Source organism: Strongylocentrotus purpuratus, unplaced genomic scaffold (genome assembly GCF_000002235.5).
Source record: "Strongylocentrotus purpuratus isolate Spur 01 unplaced genomic scaffold, Spur_5.0 spur5_scaffold_7, whole genome shotgun sequence".
In the NCBI taxonomy this organism is placed as follows: Eukaryota; Metazoa; Echinodermata; class Echinoidea; order Camarodonta; family Strongylocentrotidae; genus Strongylocentrotus; species Strongylocentrotus purpuratus.
In genome coordinates this window covers 33,690,513-33,712,776 of record NW_022145613.1, presented here as the reverse complement: position 1 = coordinate 33,712,776, position 22,264 = coordinate 33,690,513, and the positions used below count along the sequence as shown (strand labels likewise).

Sequence of the window (22,264 nt, the reverse complement as noted above, 5' to 3'; positions counted from 1 at the left end):
CCCATCTCTCTCAATGCGTTACTGATACACACCTTCAGTAGCAGAATTCTAAGGCATGTGAGTAGTATGCAGGCACATATACAGAGTCTGAATCGTGAGACTACAGTAGGCCATTTCACGTAGATAGACTTCCCTCAGACATGATATCTTTCGTAAAGTGTCAAATTAGAGTCTGTGCTTGTAGACTAAAATTGTGAGTGTGACCCAGCTTCTTCTTCTTAGTTGATCCCTCCACTGTTTTATATTAACGTAATATTTATTTCTCCTCTCGACCAATCACGTTGCTCATTGGGAATCGCAATCATCTCAGTCCTTGGTTTGAGTTCGTTGGTACGTACGCGTACACACATGCATGCACAGTACGATTCCGCACAAAACCAGCGTGCCAGCTAGGCCTACTACTAGATCTACTACAGAAATGTCTAAGAAATGTACTCTTATCCCTTGGCGAGGTAATGATGAATTTCAATGGATTTATCAGCAGATATTTCATGAGGATGCCGGAGGGAGGAAAACAGCTATTGACAGAATTAAATCTTGGAATTCAAGGTAAAACCTATATATTTTAGTGCCGTACACCAGATAGATCTATCGTCTGCTTCGTCATGTTCGTGTATCGTGTGCTACAACATAGGCCTAACTGTTGTTATACTATAGGCCTATAGACCTCTAGGTCTACTCAAAAATCAAGCCGAAATAACGGCGATATTGCTCGCAAAAGACAAGAATGTAGAATCCAGATTTGAGAAAAAGTCATCTCCCATTAGGATTACACGCGAAAAGTAATGGATCAAGTGATAATAGGGTAGATCTAGATCTAATAAGTAAATATGGTTGTTTAGGCCTATTCTATTTGCGATTCTAACTGTTAACGTTAGACCTAGATCTAGAGACTCTAGTAGAGTAAAGCAAGGAGCCCGTTTTCGGCCACTTAAGACAAAATCCTATTTTTAGGACCCTTTACTTCCTATTTATTATCATTTTTTGTTCAAATCATGAAGCAAATGTTATTATTATTTAAACAAAACAAGAATCCCAGAAAAAAATCACGAATTGCCATGACAATATTCATTTCAATTTTCACTGTTTCGGAGTCAGTTTTCGGCATAGCGTACCAGTTTTCGGCCGCATGTACAAAGTCAATAGGAAGCGCGCGCACGCGCCGTGCGTTTCCGCGCTGATCTATAGCACTAGCGGGCGGAGCAGATATCCCACGCCGGAGCTCGCCAGGCCGAAAAACTAGTACTGTGGTGATCGGATATTGGAATCTGAATTAGACAGAGATATCGTGTGTGCGTTGCGGTGTGCGGCTGCATTGATTTAATACATGCGATGAGATACTTTTGAGCTTGCGACTTGCACAAAATCGGGCTCTAAATCTGAAAAATACTTGAAATAAAGCTCATTTTATGGTACCCATATTTCTTACAGACACGCGTAAGATATTCGATTTTTCAGATTCGGGTAGCGGGACCGCCGATTACATCGCTAGAATGTGATATTTTAGGATATATTTTTCATTGCAAATGTGGTTCTTCAGTGACACTGGCATGGTATGGTATGTGTGGGATATGTGTTATGCTATTATGCGATGTATTTTAGAGTGATTTTACCTTGCATCCAATTACCAATCGGCAGAAAACTGGAGCTGGCCGATTACCGGCTCCTTTACTCTACATGTTTTAATATTCAAAGGAGATGGTACAGTGAAAGGTCAAAAAGAAAAAAAAGTGAAGAAAGAAAATTGTTGGAGATGCCCGGACTCGAACCAGGGACCTCGAGGTCGGAAGTCAAGTGCGTTACCGATATACCAAAACATTTCCCATAGAGATTACACGTAAACGGAAAATGGAATTCTCAAATCCCACTTTGTAAGTGAAATGAGCATGATCCCAGCATCTGATCGAAAAATAAAAGGCACACTTATGATAGCATATTGTCTCAGCTACAACATACTCGAAGCTCAGCGTAAACAAAGATAAAACGACGGAGATATTGCTCGCGAAAGACGAGAATGTAGAATCCAGTTTTGAGAAAAAGTCATGTCCAATAGAGAATACATGCAAAATGTGAAAAATTGACATGCCTCCTTTAATCGCAAAAATACGCCACTGCATGATGCCATTGTCAAAATGAAATATCGTGGTGACTGCATTTGTAGAGAATATTCTCAGGTAGAACATATCAAAATTTGAAAGAAAATTGATCAATATTTACAGAGATAGTCTACAATCAATTTTCCAAAAATCTGCTGACGTCATAATATGCAAATTGAAATTTTGTGTTCGGAGGCCATTATGATGACGTCATGAATTAATTGAGGGTCAAATGAGACTAGAAATCATCTCTCCGACTCATAATCTATCTAAATATGAAAAGAAAATGGGGGGTATCTATCCATTCTGAAGGGTTACAATGAATTTTGTATAGGCATGTTTTTGCACGTGTATGTTTAACTCCGGGAAGCTCCAACACCGGCGCCGCAGGCGTCGGAGCTTCGGGTGGTTTTGTTGGTTTCTCGTGGGGGCTAGTAAAACAGCCGATTGGGTGATATTATCGTTAAATCTGCAAAGGTAGTACTTACAATTTTTACATCATAGGGTGCACGACTCCTCAGGGCTCAACTCCAATCACTTGAATGTATAATTTGAAGAAGTCTTCGATGGGAAAAAAAGGTTAATTCCGGGTACTACACCAACGATTCTTCCATGTCGCAGCGTTGATTCAAAATAGCGATGAGAAGGTACGCATGTGCGGCAGTGGCGAAGAAAATATGAATATTCATGCTATCGAGCGCCGATTGCTCGAAATCGCTGAATATGCACGACTTGAACGCGCCATCTACATGTTACGTTCGTAATGGCGTTATCACAGTTTTTCCTTCATAATCATTTTGCCTTCGGCGTAGACTAGAAGGGATAAGATTTAGATGACTCCATGCGCAGCGAGAGTTTAACACGGCTTGCAAGATTTTCAACATGGATGTCGATTTTGACCCATAATTTCCTTAAAAGGGACCAGTAAACGGATTATTTCAGTCAAGTTAGTATGTGGAACCGATGTATTATAGCCTAGGCCTGATTTACAATTGGATATGCACGAGGTAAAATGACATTTGGGGGGATTTGGGGGGGCATATAAATATGGCCATAAATGGCCATGTTGTTAGCAAGGGAATGCGTAGAGTCGGCTTTCGTCTCTAAAGAGAGAGCCGACCCTACCCCAATAAGAGGCTAACGAACGAAAGAGACAGAAAATTTGGTCTACCTATTAGCCACCCTACCGGATTCCACGTGCGCATGCGCTGGTTTCCTTCGCGAGTGAGCATGCGCAGGTTCCCCTCGCGAGCTCAAATTTCGCCTCCGGGGCGCACGCTGCCGCGGGCATTGTCCTCATTAGATTACAGTCATAACTTTATCCGCCAACTACGGAGATGTCTCTGATCTTCCTAAACCGTTGCACCAAGAGCTTACTAGCTAGTATCTCGTGAGATCGATACTATCGGCGAGAAGAGGAGCCGAGACTTAGCCTTAGTCGCAATACCACCGGATTATTACAAAATTAATATTAGGGAAAATGCAATTATTTAAATGAATTAGTTATAAAAAAGATCGAAAATGATATCAAGAAATAAGAGATGCAATATAGATCTACTTCCAAATTTGTGTAGATTATACAACAGAAGTACTTGTAAAATATAATTGTGAGTATTTCATGACATGACCAGTGAATCAGTTTTGTTCTTGAGATGGGTACCCCCCGGATATTCCCATTTGATAGTTTATAAAAACACACCAATATATTATTCTTAGAAAAATACGATGTACATGTAATGAAATTTGTGTCCAATGTTTTAGGTGTCAGTTGAATAATCAAATGACAAAACTTCAAACATTCAAAATGTTAAAACACATGTTTCAAACTATTCATTTTACACATTTGAAGATAGAATTTATCTCAAAGGCAATATGTGTCTGAAAACTAAAGAATACACTTCAAACTATGGCTTGCCTGCCGTGGCAAAATACATATCCCTTCGACGAGTTTACAATGTGTAAATAAAGGCGTATAATCATTTTTTTAAGTGGGAAATCCTTAAATACAGACATGGCATATTTTCATAAGATTATCAAATACAAAAAACGATAACCCACTGTTTAAGTGAATGTGTAGAAAGATCATAGTTGGGGGATTTATTGTCCTTTGTTGCCAGCCATAGTCTACCCAATAAATGACATGTGATGGCGCTGCCCATCGACTAAATAGTTATGACAGAGATACGACAGTGTCAGAGGTGTCATAACTCCTTAGTCAGGATGTTGTCGTTGATCTTGGCAAAGAGGGCTTGGTGAAACACGTAGCGGACAAGTTGCTCACTAACTCTGATTTAGTCGAGAAGTTAGACTTATAACGGTTTGTAGGAACGGGCCCCAGAGCTCTACACTGCACTGCACTGTCGCTGTCGCATCTTTTTTTTTTAAGCATTTGTTTTGAAAGTCAGTGTTTATAACTTTATGCTTCTAGTTGTAACCAACCTCCCATGTTGTAACAAGTGATTTTATTGATCAAGTCTTTCTTTGTCATGTTTGTACAATACATGTTCCATGCGCCATTTCATTTTATTATGATCAGTGATGCGATGAAACTGGTGGAACTTTGTTGGAAGTGGAAAAGATGTTGGCAATGCATTGTCAATAACAAACTTGAAGTTGTTGTTTGTATTTTTGGCGTTCAGTAAAAATTGACTTGCGCTAGTTCAGAAGTGTATCCAGACTTTGACCCGTAACTCCGGCCCTACTAAAACATGTACGAGAATCGACTAAATCTTCATCAATTGTTCAAATAATGGGCGCTTGTTCAGAAACGTATCAGGCAAAATTTGACCAGTACAAAGCTACATGTACCAAGTGTCACGCATCAGGCGTGACATCACGCATTTCGAGGGTCTGGAAATGCTCTCACGCACGGCGCGCGTGCTAGATTTTAAAAACCGCTATACCTTATACGTGTGTTATACCCTTGCACACGCGCTTGCGCGCCGAAAAATGAAAATGTCACGCATTGCCGATCTTTGAACTTGGCGTCTCTGCCAGTAACTCCAGCGTGGAGATACCCTACTAAAACATACCCAAAATGAAGTAAAAATATTCGTGAAATGTCCATATAAAGATCCAAAGTACATGCCGATGCTGGGTTGCGGGTGGGCGCGTGCGCGCCTGTGTGAAGTTACATGTATCTACCGTAATGAGAATCTGAGACATTACGGTAGATAACTTCACACAGGCGCGCGCCCACCCGCTACCTAGCATCGGTATGCACTTATATTCTGCAGCAGTTTGCTGTGAAACCTGAGAAAATGTGTATAGAGTAAAGGATGGGGTTTTCGGCCACTTAAGACAAAATCCTTTTTTTTTGCACCCTTTACTTCCTATTTATTATCATTTCTTGTTCAAATCATGAAGCAAATACTATTATTATTTAAACCAAAAAAAAATCCCAGAAAAAAATCATGAATTGCCATGACAATATTCATTTCAATTTTCACTGTTTCGGAGTCGGTTATCGGCATAGCGAACCAGTTTTCGGCCGCATGTACAAAGTCAATAGGAAGCGTGCGTGCGCCGTGCGTTTCCGCGCTGATCTATAGTACTAGTGGGCGGAGCAGGTATCCCACGCTGGAGCTCCCCGGAGCTCGCCAGGTCGAAAACTAGTACTGCTGTGATCGGTAATTAGAATCTGAATTAGACAGAGATCGTGTGTGCGTTGCCGTGTCCGGCTGCATTGATTTAATACATGTGGTGAGATACCTTTGAGCTTGCGACTAGCACAAAATCGGGCTCTTAATCTGAAAAATACTTGAAATAAAGCTCATTTTATGGTACCCATATTTCTTACAGACACGCATAAGATACTTGATTTTTCAGATTTGGGTAGCGGGACCGCCGATTACATCGCTAAAATGTGATATTTTAGGATATATTTTTCATTGCAAATGTGGTTCTTCAGTGACTCTGGCATGGTATGGTTTGTGTGGGATATGTGATATGCTATTATGCGATGTATTTTAAAGGGATTTTACCATGCATCCAACCAATCGGCCGAAAACTGAAGCTGGTGGATTACCCCCTCCTTTACTCTACTAATATCATTGTTTTTCCAAAAAATACTCCAAAAATAACAAGAAAATTGACACGAAACAGGTAATAAACATAACTTTTAACTCATGATCTTTATTTGGACATTTCATGATATTTACTTCATTTTGGGTCTGTTTTAGTAGGTATCTCCACACCGGAGTTACGGGTCAAATTTTGGATACGTTTCTGAACAAGCGCCAAATAATGGTCATGATTTAAAAGTCGTTAGGTTTCTTACCTGTTTCGTGTCAATTTTCTTATTTTTTAGGAGTCTTTTTCCTAAAAGCGAACAGGATTCACTGCAAACTGCTGCACAATACAATTGCATACCGTACCGACGGTGGGGTGTGGGTGTTCAGTTAGCGACTTTATGTAAGCATTTGGTCATTACGGTCACTAACTTAACATGCGGGCATGCCCGCCTGAATCCTACTACCAAAATTGAAATGGTACAGAAATCTGAATGCCCGTGGGCACTCATGCATAAGAACAGGGGAATTTATTTTTTGTTAGTACTGAAATTCAACATTGTGTAGACTGAATATTGACTTGTGTCTCCTACTCACAATGATATACGGTGATGAAAAACAATGACATTGGAACAGAATGATCAGTGTCTTTCTCTCTCTCTCTCTCTCATTCTCATTCTCATTCTCCAGGTTCAAGAAGTTACAAGTGGCCATCATATGTACTAAAGACCTTGCGGAACTCCTACTCCGGATGCCTGAAGAGGGAGCCACAAACACCTTTCAAATGGCATGCACACTTGCCATTACCAGGTAGGTAATTGCCACTTCTTTACCATGCACTGTTATATCAGGGTCCGTTGAATGGCCTTAAGAAGCAACAATCTCTTTTCTCAATACTCTCTCCATTATTCAAAAATAGTTTCACTATCTCTCTCTCTCTTTCTCTCTATCTCTCTTGCTCTCACTCTCTCTCATTTTTTTTTCTCTCTCTCTCTCTCTCTCTCTCTCTCTCCCTCCCTCCCTCCCTCCCTCCCTCCCTCCCCTATTTCTATTTAGAAAATGGGCATACCGGTAACTAAAAATTTAGAGTGTATGTCCACAGACCTCTTGAAGGCCACTGCTGCTGAATCCACTGTTGTATTGAAGTGCATGAAATATGTCTTAGAAGTGAATAAACACATTTTCTCTCTTCAATTTCAGATTTGTGAATCTACTGACCGAGGAGCAGCAGAAGTTTGGTAGGGGGAAACCTGTTCATGAGGTTGCTTTAAAGGTAATTTTAGCACTCTGTTTAAAGCTCAGGTAATGGAATTGCCTTTCAAGAGAGACTAGCTAGTATAGATTCTGAATTGTTTATCATCAGTAGATGGCATGTTTTAACAAGCAACATTTAACCATTTAAAACCCTGACTCATTTGTACATTCAGAGTCGAAGACCATTTAGTGCATGTATTTTATGTTTTGGTCATCTTGAGCATTGACCGTAATTAGTTTTATTGTATTTCTTGAGTACATATTATCTGTCATTGCCAGAATCTAAAAGCATGTGGTTATGACTAATTTATTGACATTGGGTTTCCTTTTTTGTTCTGTCAGATAAGTACAACATCTTTCTGGGGTTGTATTCTGAAAACAATGCAATCTTTTATGGTAGTTAAAAAGGACTATTGTCATGACAAATTTATATTAGGAAAAACTATTGGTTAATGTTGAGTGTCGATGCAAAATTGGCCGTGTTCATGTAAAAGATAAAGGTGAGTTCTGGTAAAAAAAAAAAATTAAAAAAATCACACAGAATCAAACCAAACTTACACTGAATGTTCAAGATTACAAATAAATGTCATTTGCCAAACAATTTTGGTAGAAAATGTAAACTGGCTGAGTATTGAGCATAGAAAGATTAGGAAATCAAGGTATAGTAGCCCCATTTGTGTAGTCCCATCTACATCTTTCTGTGTACAGTGCTTGTCACTTTACCAAGACTGGGCCAAATTTATTATGATTTTGATGACTCCAGAACTTTGCAGTACACACCAATACTTACATGCTACATGATCAACTTTTTCTGATCCATTCCACACTTTTTCTTTCACAATGCAATTGGATGACCAGAACTCACCTTTATCTTTAAAGTAGATATTCATTGATTTTAAAAACTAAATTTATTTTTATTATCGCAAAGTTGAAACTTTGGTTAGACGAGGTTATCAAAATTCAATGCTTGGAAACATTCGAAGTAATGATTATTATAAATTACATAACGCTTAAATACAGCCCCGGCATAGCACCTGAAGAGCTCTCCGAACGCTGCTGAGATGTGTGACATCACAGTATGGACATAATTTGCACAAGCAGACGATGTCCCATGTCATCTCACACATTTTCAGTGCCTGTTTTTTCATCTTCTCTCGAGTTCATTCTCTTACTTCACTACCGTCAGGCTAAATGGATAATCTATTTCCTCACTTTAAACCCCGCGCATGGTTTTATTTTGATGACAACTGCAGCAATACAAAAATAAAGGAATCTGTCGCTTGTAAACAAAATAAGACGCCATTGTATATTCAGCTGCACACACCGCGGTATGTTCGGCGTTTCAAGAGGGAACAAATGCCGTCCTTAATATCATTTCGGGGTTTTTTCAATTTGAAAGTCTGGTTTCTTTGATTGTTGATTAACCCCTATTTTGTGTATTTACAAGCAAAATATTTTAGTTATCAGAATCAGGTCATATCCCCTTTTGAATGGTTTGACATGCCATTACATTCATATACACTAAATAATAGCTTTGCAATTATGTTCATTCTATATGGGATGTCGTCTGCTTGGGCAGTATTGGTCCATATAGTGACGTCATTAAAACATTGTTATTTTTCTTTTTTCTTTTTTTTTACGATGGCCATCTGTTAGCTTACCAGTTTCTAGTGATACATTAGTTGACATATTTGTGATTTTCTTTGAATTTCACCTTTAAGCTAATGGAGACATCTCAGCAAGCACCAATAAAAAGTTTTAAGTTTTGGTTCCCGGCAAGTTCAGGTTGATTATGACATCATTGTTCCTAAACATTAAAGATAGATGTAACATTGTTTCCAGAATAGACTGTATTCTACAGCTCCAGACCATTTCCAGCGGTGGGCTTTGTTTGTCAAGGATCACAAAAGCTGTACTTTACTGGCCCTATTTCTAATAGGTTCAAACCAATATTTCTACTTGTATGAAAGCAGTAACAAGATATTACATTAAGCTCCTCAAAGGTGGCAAAATTGTTCATAATTTTCTATATATTAGCTATTAATGTCATAGACAAACTTCCAATTAATTTGGAAGATTACAACAGTAACCTTTGTCATGAAACAATACTGAAATCGCGAATGGGGTATTGTCATTCTTTACCAGATCGGTCTTCCAAAATGGATTGTGGACATTCGACACCAGGGAACCCATGGACATATGCCTAAACGTGAGGTGCTAGAGAGTGCTCTAAGGTTCGGTCTGAACTGGTTGAAGGTCACATTCTGGGAGGCACACATCAAGGAGATGTGTACAGATAAACAAGTCCAAGACGACGACTTTGACCTCAAGCTGAGAGGTAACTTTTATATTTCACCATTAAGGCTTTGCATAACCGTGTAATGAGGTACTCGAGTACACTCCCAGGCTTACAGGCGAATACTCGAATATTCGGACATGCTGTTTTATAAATCAAAGATGACAGAATAATCCATTTTCCTCCGAGTTCAAACAGAAATCTGTACATTTGGTCCCAGTTTCTGAGTGGTGAGTTGATAGTGATTGAGCTGGGAAACATTTTTACCTGCGGTACCATGCCGGCGCTGCCTCCAGGGCACGGGTGAGCATCGGCCTGGACAGTGCCAGGCGCTGGCAAAAAAAATGGCGGCCGAGTATGAAAAATCGTACTCGAGTAGTTGTTAACAGTGTGAGTACTCAAGTGTTTGACTACTCGTCGCAGCCTTATTCACCATGTGGCTGGCAGAAGGTCAAAAGCACATTTACTGTTCTGATAAATGTAGATGTGCACTATTTTGTTAAGGAGAATGTCATTAGTATTAAAATTCCCTTAACTTCAAAACTATGTGCTTCTTTGATAAGAAGCTACTCCAATCAGGTAATTAACCTGTATTTTTACCTCTGTATTAGTCAGTGAAGAGAGAAATCCTGTCATATAAACCCCCCAAAAAAGAAAAGAAAAGAAATGGTATAATAATAATAATAATAATACATATGATTTATAAGGCGCCAAATCCACTTGACAGTCAAATGCTCAAGGCGCAGCTTGTGCAAAAGATGAAATACATACATGATACATGTATACGATGCAGGGATGAGATTCCTCTGTCAATCCCGCCGATTTTAGGATTTCAAGATAGGGAAAGAAAAAAATTCTCTCATCTGAACAATGTTATAGAGTCCCTTTAGGTAAAATGGGGTAACAAATATTTCTCAAATTTAGAATTTAAATGCAATGAAAACATGTTCTTTTACGTAAATATATTCTTAAGTTTTCTGTGAAAAGAGTGCCTTCTTAGCCCTGACAGGGGTGCTACCCCGGACCACCATTTAATCTTCCTACTTTTGGGAAATTCTCTGTCTCATCCCTGACGATGAGTAACATTAATTTGTCGTTGACCTTGAGAAGGCGCAAACCTATTGATTTTCAACAATGTTGTCAAGTCTCGTTTTCCCAAAGTTCTGCAGGGCGCGACAAACCCGCTTGCCCGACGTCCCGGGGCAACCAAATTGAGCCGTCGGGCAAGTAAATCAAATTATCACTTGCCCGATTCGGGCAAGTGATACTTTTACAGTAATTTCCTAGTGTCCAAGAACTCTACCATTCACCCGTCAACTTCTTACCCGTCGTCAAAATCCAGAAGCAAAAAAGCGATCGTTCCGATTTCGAAAAAACTTCACAGACAGCTAGCCAGCTCAGCTAGCTCAGCTAGCTCAGCGCGCATGCAACAGTGACACTTCAAGCCATGAATGCCGCTCCGCCTCCACGCACGGCCGGCCGTGAGCTAGCTAGAGACAGCTAGCGCGATCGTACCAGCTGCGAGCTTATTCGCGCTCTCTCTCTCTAGCTCTGCAGGCCGCACCGACAGGCCTTTGCTATTCTCTGATTGCCGATTGGTTGAATCACGCCAAATATGACGTCATTATTCTAGGGAAATGAACACGTGCGAATCGGAATGGAATAAACAACAGGGATTTTCTAGTAAGTACAAAAAGTCAAATGTTTGATATTTATTCATAATGACTGTTAATGATTGTGAACATATTATTTAAAACTCGCTGCTCATATAAATCAGATGAATGTTTTTGTCTCGTTTTCAATTTATTACTGCGGTCTCAAGATCCGACCGAGCGAGTCATTTTGATAATAGTATCGAGACCCCCAGAATATAAGCCGTTGTTGTTTTGTTTTCATGGTTTTAGCGACGTTGTTTAGTCTAGTTTTCGCATACTTATCCGAGATTTATCGTAAAATATCTTCAATATTATTATTTAGTAAGAATTTACAAATTTTGGCATGATATTTATAGCAGTGAATGATGAAATAAAAATGTCCGTACTTTATTTAAAATAGTTGATTACCCATTATTTACATGACGTTTCTTGATGGAAGAGTTGACCCAAATTATTAACAGCTGAAAATTAGCCTACGTTTCCAAATGACAGCGGCTTGCACAGACACACACGTGCGTTGATCAGCTGTTTTTTCTCGATTGTGCTAGTAAACATGGAGGCACCGCCAGCCAAGAAAGCGAACTACTTTTTCGCTTTAAAGTTTTGGGCAAGTGGAAATATTGTTTGGGCAAGTAAATTGAAAACCCACTTGCCCGACAGGGCAAGTGGTGAAAAAAATTCTTGTAGCACCCTGTTCTGTTGTGGAACTTCTGATCTTAGATACATAAAGGTATTGCAGTGTAGTGGATAAGTCGATGGGCTGTGGATCACAGGTTGCAGGGTTAGTTAGGGTCTGAATCTATGCCACGGCATGTGGTCCTTTGCGAAGACAGTAAAGTACATTAGCCACCCTAGTGCAATAGATATATAAAGAGTTAAATGTCCATAATTCAATGGGAAGCAATGCCTTGAAATACATTAACCAGATAACACTGGCATCACACAACCTATTTGCTTCATAAAAGCTTCATAATAGTTTCACTAGATAGATATTGCAGTATACAACTGTATGTGTGTTATGTTCGTAGAGGTGTCGTGGACGAGTGGATATGTCACCGGACTGTGGATCATAAGGTCCGCGGTTCAAGTCCCACCGCGGCACTAATGTCCTTTGGCAAGACATTGATCTACATTTGCCACTCTCCACCCAGGTGTTAAATGGGTACCCGGTAGGATGCGAAAGCTAATGTGCTTAGATTAGCAAGTGTGCGCTTGTAAAAATGACGCCTGGCTGGAATGCTCCCCAGGGAGTGGAGAATGTGCATACATTGTGTGCGGGTAAGCCTGAATCCGATGACCGGGGTAATAATATATATATTTCTGTAAAGCGCTTTGAGAGGGCCTTCGGTCCTGAAAAGCGCTATATAAAAACTAGCTATTATTATTATTATTATTAATGATTTTGGTAATAAATAGTGAACTATCCAGGTGTCTTTATTTTAATTAGTGAATATTCAGATGATTAAAAATTTCTGTTATATCAATTAATGAAATCAAATTATGATTGCTCTATAAAATGTACATTCAAAAAGATTAATTATTAATTAAAATTGTTACCTATAAGTATAAGCTTTTGATTTTTGTTTTCTTGCAGAAAAGATCAGGGGTATTACAGCTGAGTACATGGACTACATGGTGAATGCCAGGACAGTAAGTATGATGAAATTCTTTCATTTAGCATTAGAATAGTAGTATAGACATGTAATATCATGATGGTAGTCATAGTCCTGAAAAAATAAATGTTTAGTAACTGGAATTGTTTTCCTTATAATTACAAATTATATACATGTAGACCCATCCATATGAAGTTCTTATAGCACACAAGCTACTGAATTTTTGGCTTCTTAACATGTTAGTAAAAATAATCTTCATCTCCAATTTTATAATAGGACTTATAAAGTTTAAGGTATTACTGTTGACATTTAAGGGTGTTCATGATCAGGCCGTAGGATATGTGGCTTTCCTGGTAGAAGAACATCATTCTCGTCCTGGTTTACACTTGTCAGTACTACATCTTCTCTAAGTTCCACATACATGACTCCGGGTTTATGGTGATCGTGCCTTCTCCTCAGTTGCTCCACGCCTCTGGAACTTCCTCCTATTCTTCGCGACACCAGCAAGCTAGAAAGCTTCAAATCTGTCCTCGAAACCCATTTTTACAAGCAAATGTGTAGTCCTCGACTTTTGAAGGAGCGGGCGCCTTTGAATGTTTGAAACAGATAAATGAGGCTATACAAGTGCTGTGGATCATCATCATCATCATCATCATCATCATCATCATCATCATATGCAGGTGGTGATGTTTTTAATGATGGTGCAGATGATGAACATCATGAAATTTGATATTTTTTGTTTCTAGCTTGTGAATGGCCGACCACAGCACCCGGGAAAAGAGATCTTGCAGAAACTGAACAAGCCGCTCAGGAATTATGCATCCAAGTAAGATTATTGTTCTTGAATATAAATGTATCTGTGTCACTGATTTAGTTACAGATTTCACAAGGGAGTAATTGCTTAAAGAATACAATTTGTTTTCAGCTAACTGGTATTTAATGGTATAAAATCAACCTAAATTTGTTAACTTACATTTAAAAAAGTAATGGTTTAGGAGCATGAAAAGGATGAAGGAAAACACAAATAAACTGTGTTGGATTTGATTTCTCTGTGTGCCCTTTCTAAGTGCACATGCATAGAGAATCCATACGTATTATCTGAGCCGCGGCTCTCGTGTCCTTGGGCAAGCCATGAATCTACATTTGCCACTCTCCAACCAGGTGAAGTAGATGGGTAAGCAGTAGGAATAAATTCTTTGAATGCTTTAGCACCTTATTATGCCAGCTCAGCTACAGCTTGGGTAATAATATAATACTTTTTGTATTAAGCTCGTAGAGTATTTAAATCAACCTGTTATTATTATCATCTTTATTTTAAGTTAGTAAATGTGTCAAGACCGTGTCTCGGATTGTTTACTGATATTTTGTTCATGTTTACTGTACCTTCAGAAACTATCTTGCCTATCTACTCACCCAAGATGGCTACTTGGTCCCTACTCCGGATCAAGAAAAAGCTCTCTGCATCACCAGTGGTAAGAACACAAGACCTTGTCCTCATAATCAGAGGGTTTGTTGATGATTGTTGAGTGTTTCTTTATATTCCAACTTGCATTTGCATTTAGACTCGTTTGATGTTGCAGCTAAGAATGACTGCAGGTTTTGACCTTTTCCATATTCACCTCTTTCACTCATGCAATACCTATACCTGGAAATTGCACTTTTATTATTATTAGTATTGTATTGAAGAAAATGTATATCTCAGAGCATACTATGGAGATTAAGTCCTCATGATTTCATCAGAAATATCAACTGTCTTTGACAAATCTCATAACTGGTGACCATTTGATTTTTTGTTTTCACGTTAAACCGTTACATGTTGTTTCCAAATTACTATTCTTCAACCACAATTTTACAACAACTGTTATTATACAGTAGGCTTGCAGTTGCACCATGTGTGAAAGGGGGAGGATTAGGGAGTCCTGAAAAGGACTCTTGGTAAACTTTCTTTCTTGAGTGTGTCCTTTTCAGGACTCCCTAATCCTCCGCCCTCTCTCACATGGTGCAACCGAAAGCCTACTATATATCTACATCACCATGCAAGCTGATGCTTATAAGCAGCATCTAACTCTGTTATTACCATACTCCTATTTTGCATTGAAGGTATGAATGACTCTCGGTCTGAGGACCTTCCTACATCTCTGGTTAACTTCTGGGGACCTCTTCTTGACTTTGCCCGGCCGTGTGGTCTGGAGCACCTCATCATCGATTCCATCATCAATCAGCTCTCCCGCATCACCTCCGGGGGGAGCTCTGGTGACGCCAAGGAAGGTCCGGTCGTCAGATACCTTCTGGGATGGGCCAAGAACCTCATGAAGAGGAATGCAGTCACGCTAAGATCAGGTAGATATTGATGGCGTGAATAGACTTTGACTCAAAGACCTGGTATTGATTTGACGTCAGTTTTGGTATAGAGAAAGGAAACTTTAGCCCCTCTGAGATATGTGACTATTTATTAGAATCATTTTTTAAAATTATTTGTGCATTAACTTCAAGCATTAAGTAATAATTAGCAAACTACTTTGTGAGGAATGACTTGAAAATATATAAAGATACTGCAAATTGTATAACATACCTTTACGGTTATTAATTGTTTATTAAGTGGATTCTGGTGGAAAACATGGGAGTTAGTTAACAGCTGTTGGGATCATTAATCTGTGAGTCTAAGATTGAATGAATTAAAAACAGGTCATGAATTTTGTTGAGAGTGTTGTGAGTGCAAGCACTTTAATAGTGTTTTGGGAATATAGAGTAAAAAGATAAGAAATCATAAAACTGCTGACCACTTCATGACTTGATCTAATGCACTGAAAGCAGTTACGATTAAAGGCTCTGCTACTTTCTCTCTCTTTAGATCCTGTCAACAGAGGGACCCCTCCCCAGAAGAGGAACAGACGAGAGGCATCCGAATGGAGCAAGACGCTGAAGAAATGCATTGAAAAGCCCAACAAACACAACATGAACCTATTACCCTGGTTAGTAACCCCTTCTCTTTGCAGCTAAGTAATCCTAAATGACCCAAGCGTAAAATTTTGAGTTGCAAAGCGTGTGTCATTGTTAAACTGGACATACTGCATAGTCCATGGAAATCAATTTCACAATATGAATACCAGTCTCAATAAAATGATCAACACTAAAATGCATGGGCGTAATTTGCTGCCCAAAACACAGGTGTTTGGATTGATGATCCAACACTTACTCCGGCCTTTAAGGTTGCAATTTTAAAGCCTGTCTGTACTAGTTTGGCCAGGAGGGATTACTGACAGGTGGCTATCTCACCTACTCAAGTCTCGATTAACATAAGAGAAAGAGGACCATGGGGGACCAATGGTCACCAATTAGGCATTGTTTTCTATATATAGAGAGGGAGCAAGTAGCTACAAGTACTACAGTGGGGCTTTAATTTAAGGCTAAGGTTAGGGTTAAATTTAGTGCCGGGTCCTGAGCTGAAGTTCATAATGTGGTTAGTGTAGGAAGTACCATTGAGCAATTGTCACAGGAGCATGTTGCATATAAAATTTCAGGTTGGATTCAATGGTGCAGGAAGTATTCAAAACAAATATATGAATTCGGCAGAGATGAACATCCAAACATGAATTGTTTTCTCAGCCTTCTGTCCATCCTCTAATCTTTCACATACGAGCATCTTGAGAGAATTACTGGGACAAGATCTAGCTCATTAACTTTGATGAACTAAACCTTTATCATTATTTGTACATTCTCTCTGTCAATTAAACCTGTAAAAGCATCTAAGGAGATCTTCCAGTCATGACTATTTTCTCCCATTTTTGTTCTTATAAGTCCTTCTGACCCTTCCAAATCCTCAAACACCAGGGACAGTTTCAATGACTCACTGGAACTAGATCGAGTGAAGTTATGATTTATATTTTTGTTTTTGTTTTTCTTTCATGCTCTTAGTCTTCTAGAACTGCAGGATCCCCGCCTTGAAAAGACCGCAGAAGAAACCGTGATCAAGCTTGCCAAAGCTTGATCAAACTGTGAATTAAACCTGTTAAAGCATCTAAGGAGATCTTCCAGTCATGAATATTTTTTTCCATTGTTGTTCCTCTGACCCTTCCAAATCCTGAAAACCAGGGACAGTTTCAATGACTCACTAACACTAGATCAAATGAATCGAGTGATGATTTATATTTTGTTTTCCTTTCATGCTCTTAGTCTTCTAGAACTGCAGGATCCCCGCCTTGGGAAGACCGCCGAAGAAACCTTGATCAAGATTGCCAAGGCCATGGTCCATGGCCCGAACGGTATGACCCTTCCAACTAATGGGCTGCCCTCGCTTGATGACATAGAAGCAATGATCGAGTCCAGACGGAATTGCAGGGGAAATCCAATGTTAGATATGCTCTCTGCAGGGCGGAGGGATGCACAGAACAGGACAGTGGTGGATGCAACAGATCCATGGCATGTTACCAATGGTATGTTGTGTTATTTTTCAGGATACTTACTTCTATTAAGTTGTTTGATTTTGTTAATGTCATCGTTAAATGTGGTGTAAAACATCCTTCATGGGAGTTGCCCTCACAATACATGTGCCTCCTTCTGATTAAAGAAGAAGAAAGTACATATTTTAATCCAAACAACAAGTGGAATGTTGACCCAAGGTCAGTGTTTGCTGCTCGTATTTGTTGCTTGAATGAATTTGCAGTGAACCTCATTATTAGGCTCTGTTGAATAGAACCAGTAACCTTAACAACGAGCAAATGTCATGTAAGCTCTTCAGTACTCCATAGGGACCAATTTGGATAAACATAATGCAATAGTTTTTAATTCAATAACCGTTCTTCATCTTACTTTTGCTTGAATTGTTTACAGACCTTGTGGATTGGAGCCACACGCCCCTTGGTGTATTACCATGGCAACCAGACAATCCTGACTTCTTCCAGCTCAGCGTGCCTACATCCAACATGAAAAAGCGAAAATTGTCTTCTGACTCCCTAGAGTAGTGTCACAACGAGGTGACAATATATTACACGATCACATCTTCCTGTACAATAGACAAAGATTAACAATACAAATGTGTGGAGACACACACATGATGTATACATCAGACAATACAAACGTGTGAAGACACACACACATGATGTATACATCAGACAATACAAATGTGTGGAGACATACACATGATGTATACATCAGACACATGATGTATACATCAGACAATACAAATGTGTTGAGACATACACATGATGTATACATCAGACACATGATGTATACATCAGACAATACAAATGTGTGAAGACACACTCATGATGTACGCATCATACAATACAAATGTGCGAAGACACACACATGATGTACGCATCATACAATACAAATGTGCGAAGACACACACATGATGTACGCATCATACAATACAAATGTGCGAAGACACCAATGATGTACGCATCATACAATGCAAATGTGCGAAGACACACTCATGATGTACGCATCATACAATACAAATGTGCGAAGACACACTCATGATGTACGCATCATACAATACAAATGTGCGAAGACACACACATGATGTACGCATCATACAATACAAATGTGTAAAGACACACTAATGATGTACGCATCATACAATACAAATGTGCGAAGACACACACATGATGTACACATCATACAATACAAATGTGCGAAGACACACACATGATGTACGCATCATACAATACAAATGTGTAAAGACACACTAATGATGTACGCATCATACAATACAAATGTGTAAAGACACACTAATGATGTATGCATCATTCAATACAAATGTGCGAAGACACACACATGATGTACACATCATACAATACAAATGTGCGAAGACACACACATGATGTACGCATCATACAATACAAATGTGCGAAGACACACACATGATGTACGCATCATACAATACAAATGTGTAAAGACACACTAATGATGTACGCATCATACAATACAAATGTGCGAAGACACACACATGATGGACGCATCATACAATACAAATGTGTGAAAACACACTCATGATGTACGCATCATACAATACAAATGTGCGAAGACACACTCGTGATGTACGCATCATACAATACAAATGTGCGAAGACACACACATGATGTACGCATCATACAATACAAATGTGTAAAGACACACTAATGATGTACGCATCATACAATACAAATGTGCGAAGACACACACATGATGTACGCAACATACAATACAAATGTGCGAAGACACACACATGATGTACGCATCATACAATACAAATGTGCGAAGACACACACATGATGTACGCATCATACAATACAAATGTGCGAAGACACACACATGATGTACGCATCATACAATACAAATGTGTAAAGACACACTAATGATGTACGCATCATTCAATACAAATGTGCGAAGACACACACATGATGTACGCATCATACAATACAAATGTGTGAAAACACACTCATGATGTACGCATCATACAATACAAATGTGCGAAGACACACTCGTGATGTACGCATCATACAATACAAATGTGCGAAGACACACACATGATGTACGCATCATACAATACAAATGTGTAAAGACACACTAATGATGTACGCATCATACAATACAAATGTGCGAAGACACACACATGATGTACGCAACATACAATACAAATGTGCGAAGACACACACATGATGTACGCATCATACAATACAAATGTGCGAAGACACACACATGATGTACGCATCATACAATACAAATGTGCGAAGACACACACATGATGTACGCATCATACAATACAAATGTGTAAAGACACACTAATGATGTACGCATCATTCAATACAAATGTGCGAAGACACACACATGATGTACGCATCATACAATACAAATGTGTGAAAACACACTCATGATGTACGCATCATACAATACAAATGTGCGAAGACACACTCGTGATGTACGCATCATACAATACAAATGTGCGAAGACACACTCATGATGTACGCATCATACAATACAAATGTGTGAAAACACACTCATGATGTACGCATCATACAATACAAATGTGCGAAGACACACTCGTGATGTACGCATCATACAATACAAATGTGCGAAGACACACACATGATGTACGCATCATACAATACAAATGTGCGAAGACACTAATGATGTAAGCATCATACAATACAAATGTGTGAAGACACACTCATGATGTACGCATCATACAATGCAAATGTGTGAAGACACACACATGATGTACGCATCATACAATGCAAATGTGCGAAGACACACTCATGATGTACGCATCATACTGTAGGAAATTGGATTTATACGTGTTTTTCTTATGCAAATGACTTTGTATAATTTGCATAAAACTGCCGTTTAAAAATACGGTGAATGAATGTAGTTCCTCGATTTATAAGTTTGTTTTGGTATCTTGAGGAAGAATTGTTATATTGTGAGTCTATGTAAAAAAGGAATAAGATTGCATATAATGTGTAATAACTTAATTTTACTTCATTCAAAAGGTGTTTGTACAAGAATAGCAAAAAGAGGAAGGATATTTTGTTTATAGAATTGTGATAGGTCTTTATATGTGGGCGCGGGAATCTGCCTGACATAGCAGATACGTAGGCACACATTGCATCTTGTCATGGGCGAAGGAGGTTGTGCGTGTGTCGGGCCGTCTATAAGTGTGCAACGCCCTTGTTACGTTTTTACACCTTTGAAAGAAACGACATGCTAGCGAGGTTTGCTGGAAGCTGTAGTGTGGTCTAGCTGGGACTGCGTTGTATTTTGGGAGCCGGGAGCTGCTCCGGCTTGTTGCTTCAGAGACCTTGGGTAGGATATGATTTAATACACACATTGTTTAATTGGTATAATGTTGTTTATTAATGCATTTTGAATATGTACTTTCATATAATATGTGTTAATTAAAGACAATGATATTGTCTTAATTATTATATTATCATTGATGTAGAATACATTAATGCCACAGTTTATGTAATGTAAACCAACAGCGTGATAATTTACTGTCTGTTTATCTCGCCCACATTGTTGTATACTATGTATCAGATATATGTTGATAAGAATCTATACTTGTCTTGTATTTATGTTTGGCACATCTGATTGATTTGCAGGGTTTTCTTTATGCGATGATGCTGCCTTATCCGTATTACGACAATACAATACAAATGTGCGAAGACACACACATGATGTACGCATCATACAATACAAATGTGTAAAAACACACTCATGATGTAAGCATCATACAATACAAATGTGCGAAGACACACTCATGATGTACGCATCATACAATACAAATGTGCGAAGACACACTCATGATGTACGCATCATACAATACAAATGTGTGAAGACACACTCGTGATGTACGCATCATACAAGTTGGAGTGATCATGTTTATATTATATATCATATGTTATATTTGAATTTGGATCTGAATTAATTAGTTTCTATATTATTATTATCCATCCATGGAATCCTCAGCAGTCTTTTGAGAAACCATACTTTACAACAATCTAAACGTTTTCTGATTACTGTTTTAGGAAACGACCTAGCTCTTCCATCGCCAACAATTGGATTTTATTCTGTCGAATCAACATCATAATCTTGTACAGAATCAGATATTCTGCAGTAATTTTCTCTCATTCCATTATCATTTGTATGGTAAGAAACCAAAGTCTGTCACAATGTATTTTTATGACGATCCTTCAAAAAATCCCTTTCTCCCTAAAACACGAGTGTGTAGCATTTCAAAATTCACACACACACATACACACATTTGAGCATATGGGACTACATACTCGTACTAAAGGGACCCACTTTCATCAGCCCACTTGACGTTGCATTATCAGCTTTATTTTTTGATGGATCGTCATAAAAAATACATGGTTACAAACTTTGGTTTCTTACCGTACAAATGATACTGGAATGAAAGAAAATCACTGCAGAACAACGGATCCTGTAAAAGATTACTATGTTTATTCGACAGGATAAAAATCCCGTTGTTGGCAATGTAACAGCTGATCGCGGCAAAGGTGACAATCTACTTCCGTACTAGAAATATGTCACGGCATTCTGCGATGAAACAACCGTGAATGCATGTATAGTTCAGATCATATTTATCTTGTCATTCTCAAGCTGTTTGTATACAGTTGTAAGTCATACTTACCAATAAAACATTTATTGTTGCCAAATTTCTTTTGCTTATGTTTCGTTGTGTTCATGGCTTTGCTCCACAGTACAATATTTCTTTGATTAATCATTACACACCTGCCAGATCTTTATGTCCTCAAAACTCTGGATTGCTCATTCTTCCAAAACTGTGTAAACTGATGAATACAGGGGAACAAATGGACTTGATTAACGGTAGTCG

General features: G+C 38.8%; 1 protein-coding gene across 1 annotated transcript; it reads left to right on the top strand.

Moving 5' to 3' along the window:
* The first annotated feature begins 422 nt into the window (after positions 1-422).
* LOC100887944 lies at positions 423-22,085 on the top strand. Its single transcript, XM_030974031.1, has 11 exons — positions 423-549; positions 6,797-6,916; positions 7,307-7,379; positions 9,506-9,698; positions 12,906-12,961; positions 13,671-13,750; positions 14,314-14,396; positions 15,025-15,264; positions 15,776-15,896; positions 17,098-17,357; positions 17,755-22,085. Exons 2-11 carry the CDS (start codon positions 6,858-6,860, stop codon positions 17,883-17,885), a joined length of 1,296 nt encoding a protein of 431 aa, XP_030829891.1. The 5' UTR covers positions 423-549; positions 6,797-6,857; the 3' UTR covers positions 17,886-22,085.
* The last annotated feature ends 179 nt before the right edge of the window (positions 22,086-22,264 follow it).

Excerpts from the sequence above, each read along its gene's own strand:
- LOC100887944 (XM_030974031.1), top strand. The coding sequence starts at position 6,858 with ATGCCTGAAGAGGGAGCCACAAACACCTTTCAAATGGCATGCACACTT. Across the intron at positions 6,917-7,306 it reads TGCACACTTGCCATTACCAG|ATTTGTGAATCTACTGACCG; the intron begins GTAGGTAATTGC and ends CTTCAATTTCAG. Across the intron at positions 7,380-9,505 it reads TTCATGAGGTTGCTTTAAAG|ATCGGTCTTCCAAAATGGAT; the intron begins GTAATTTTAGCA and ends ATTCTTTACCAG.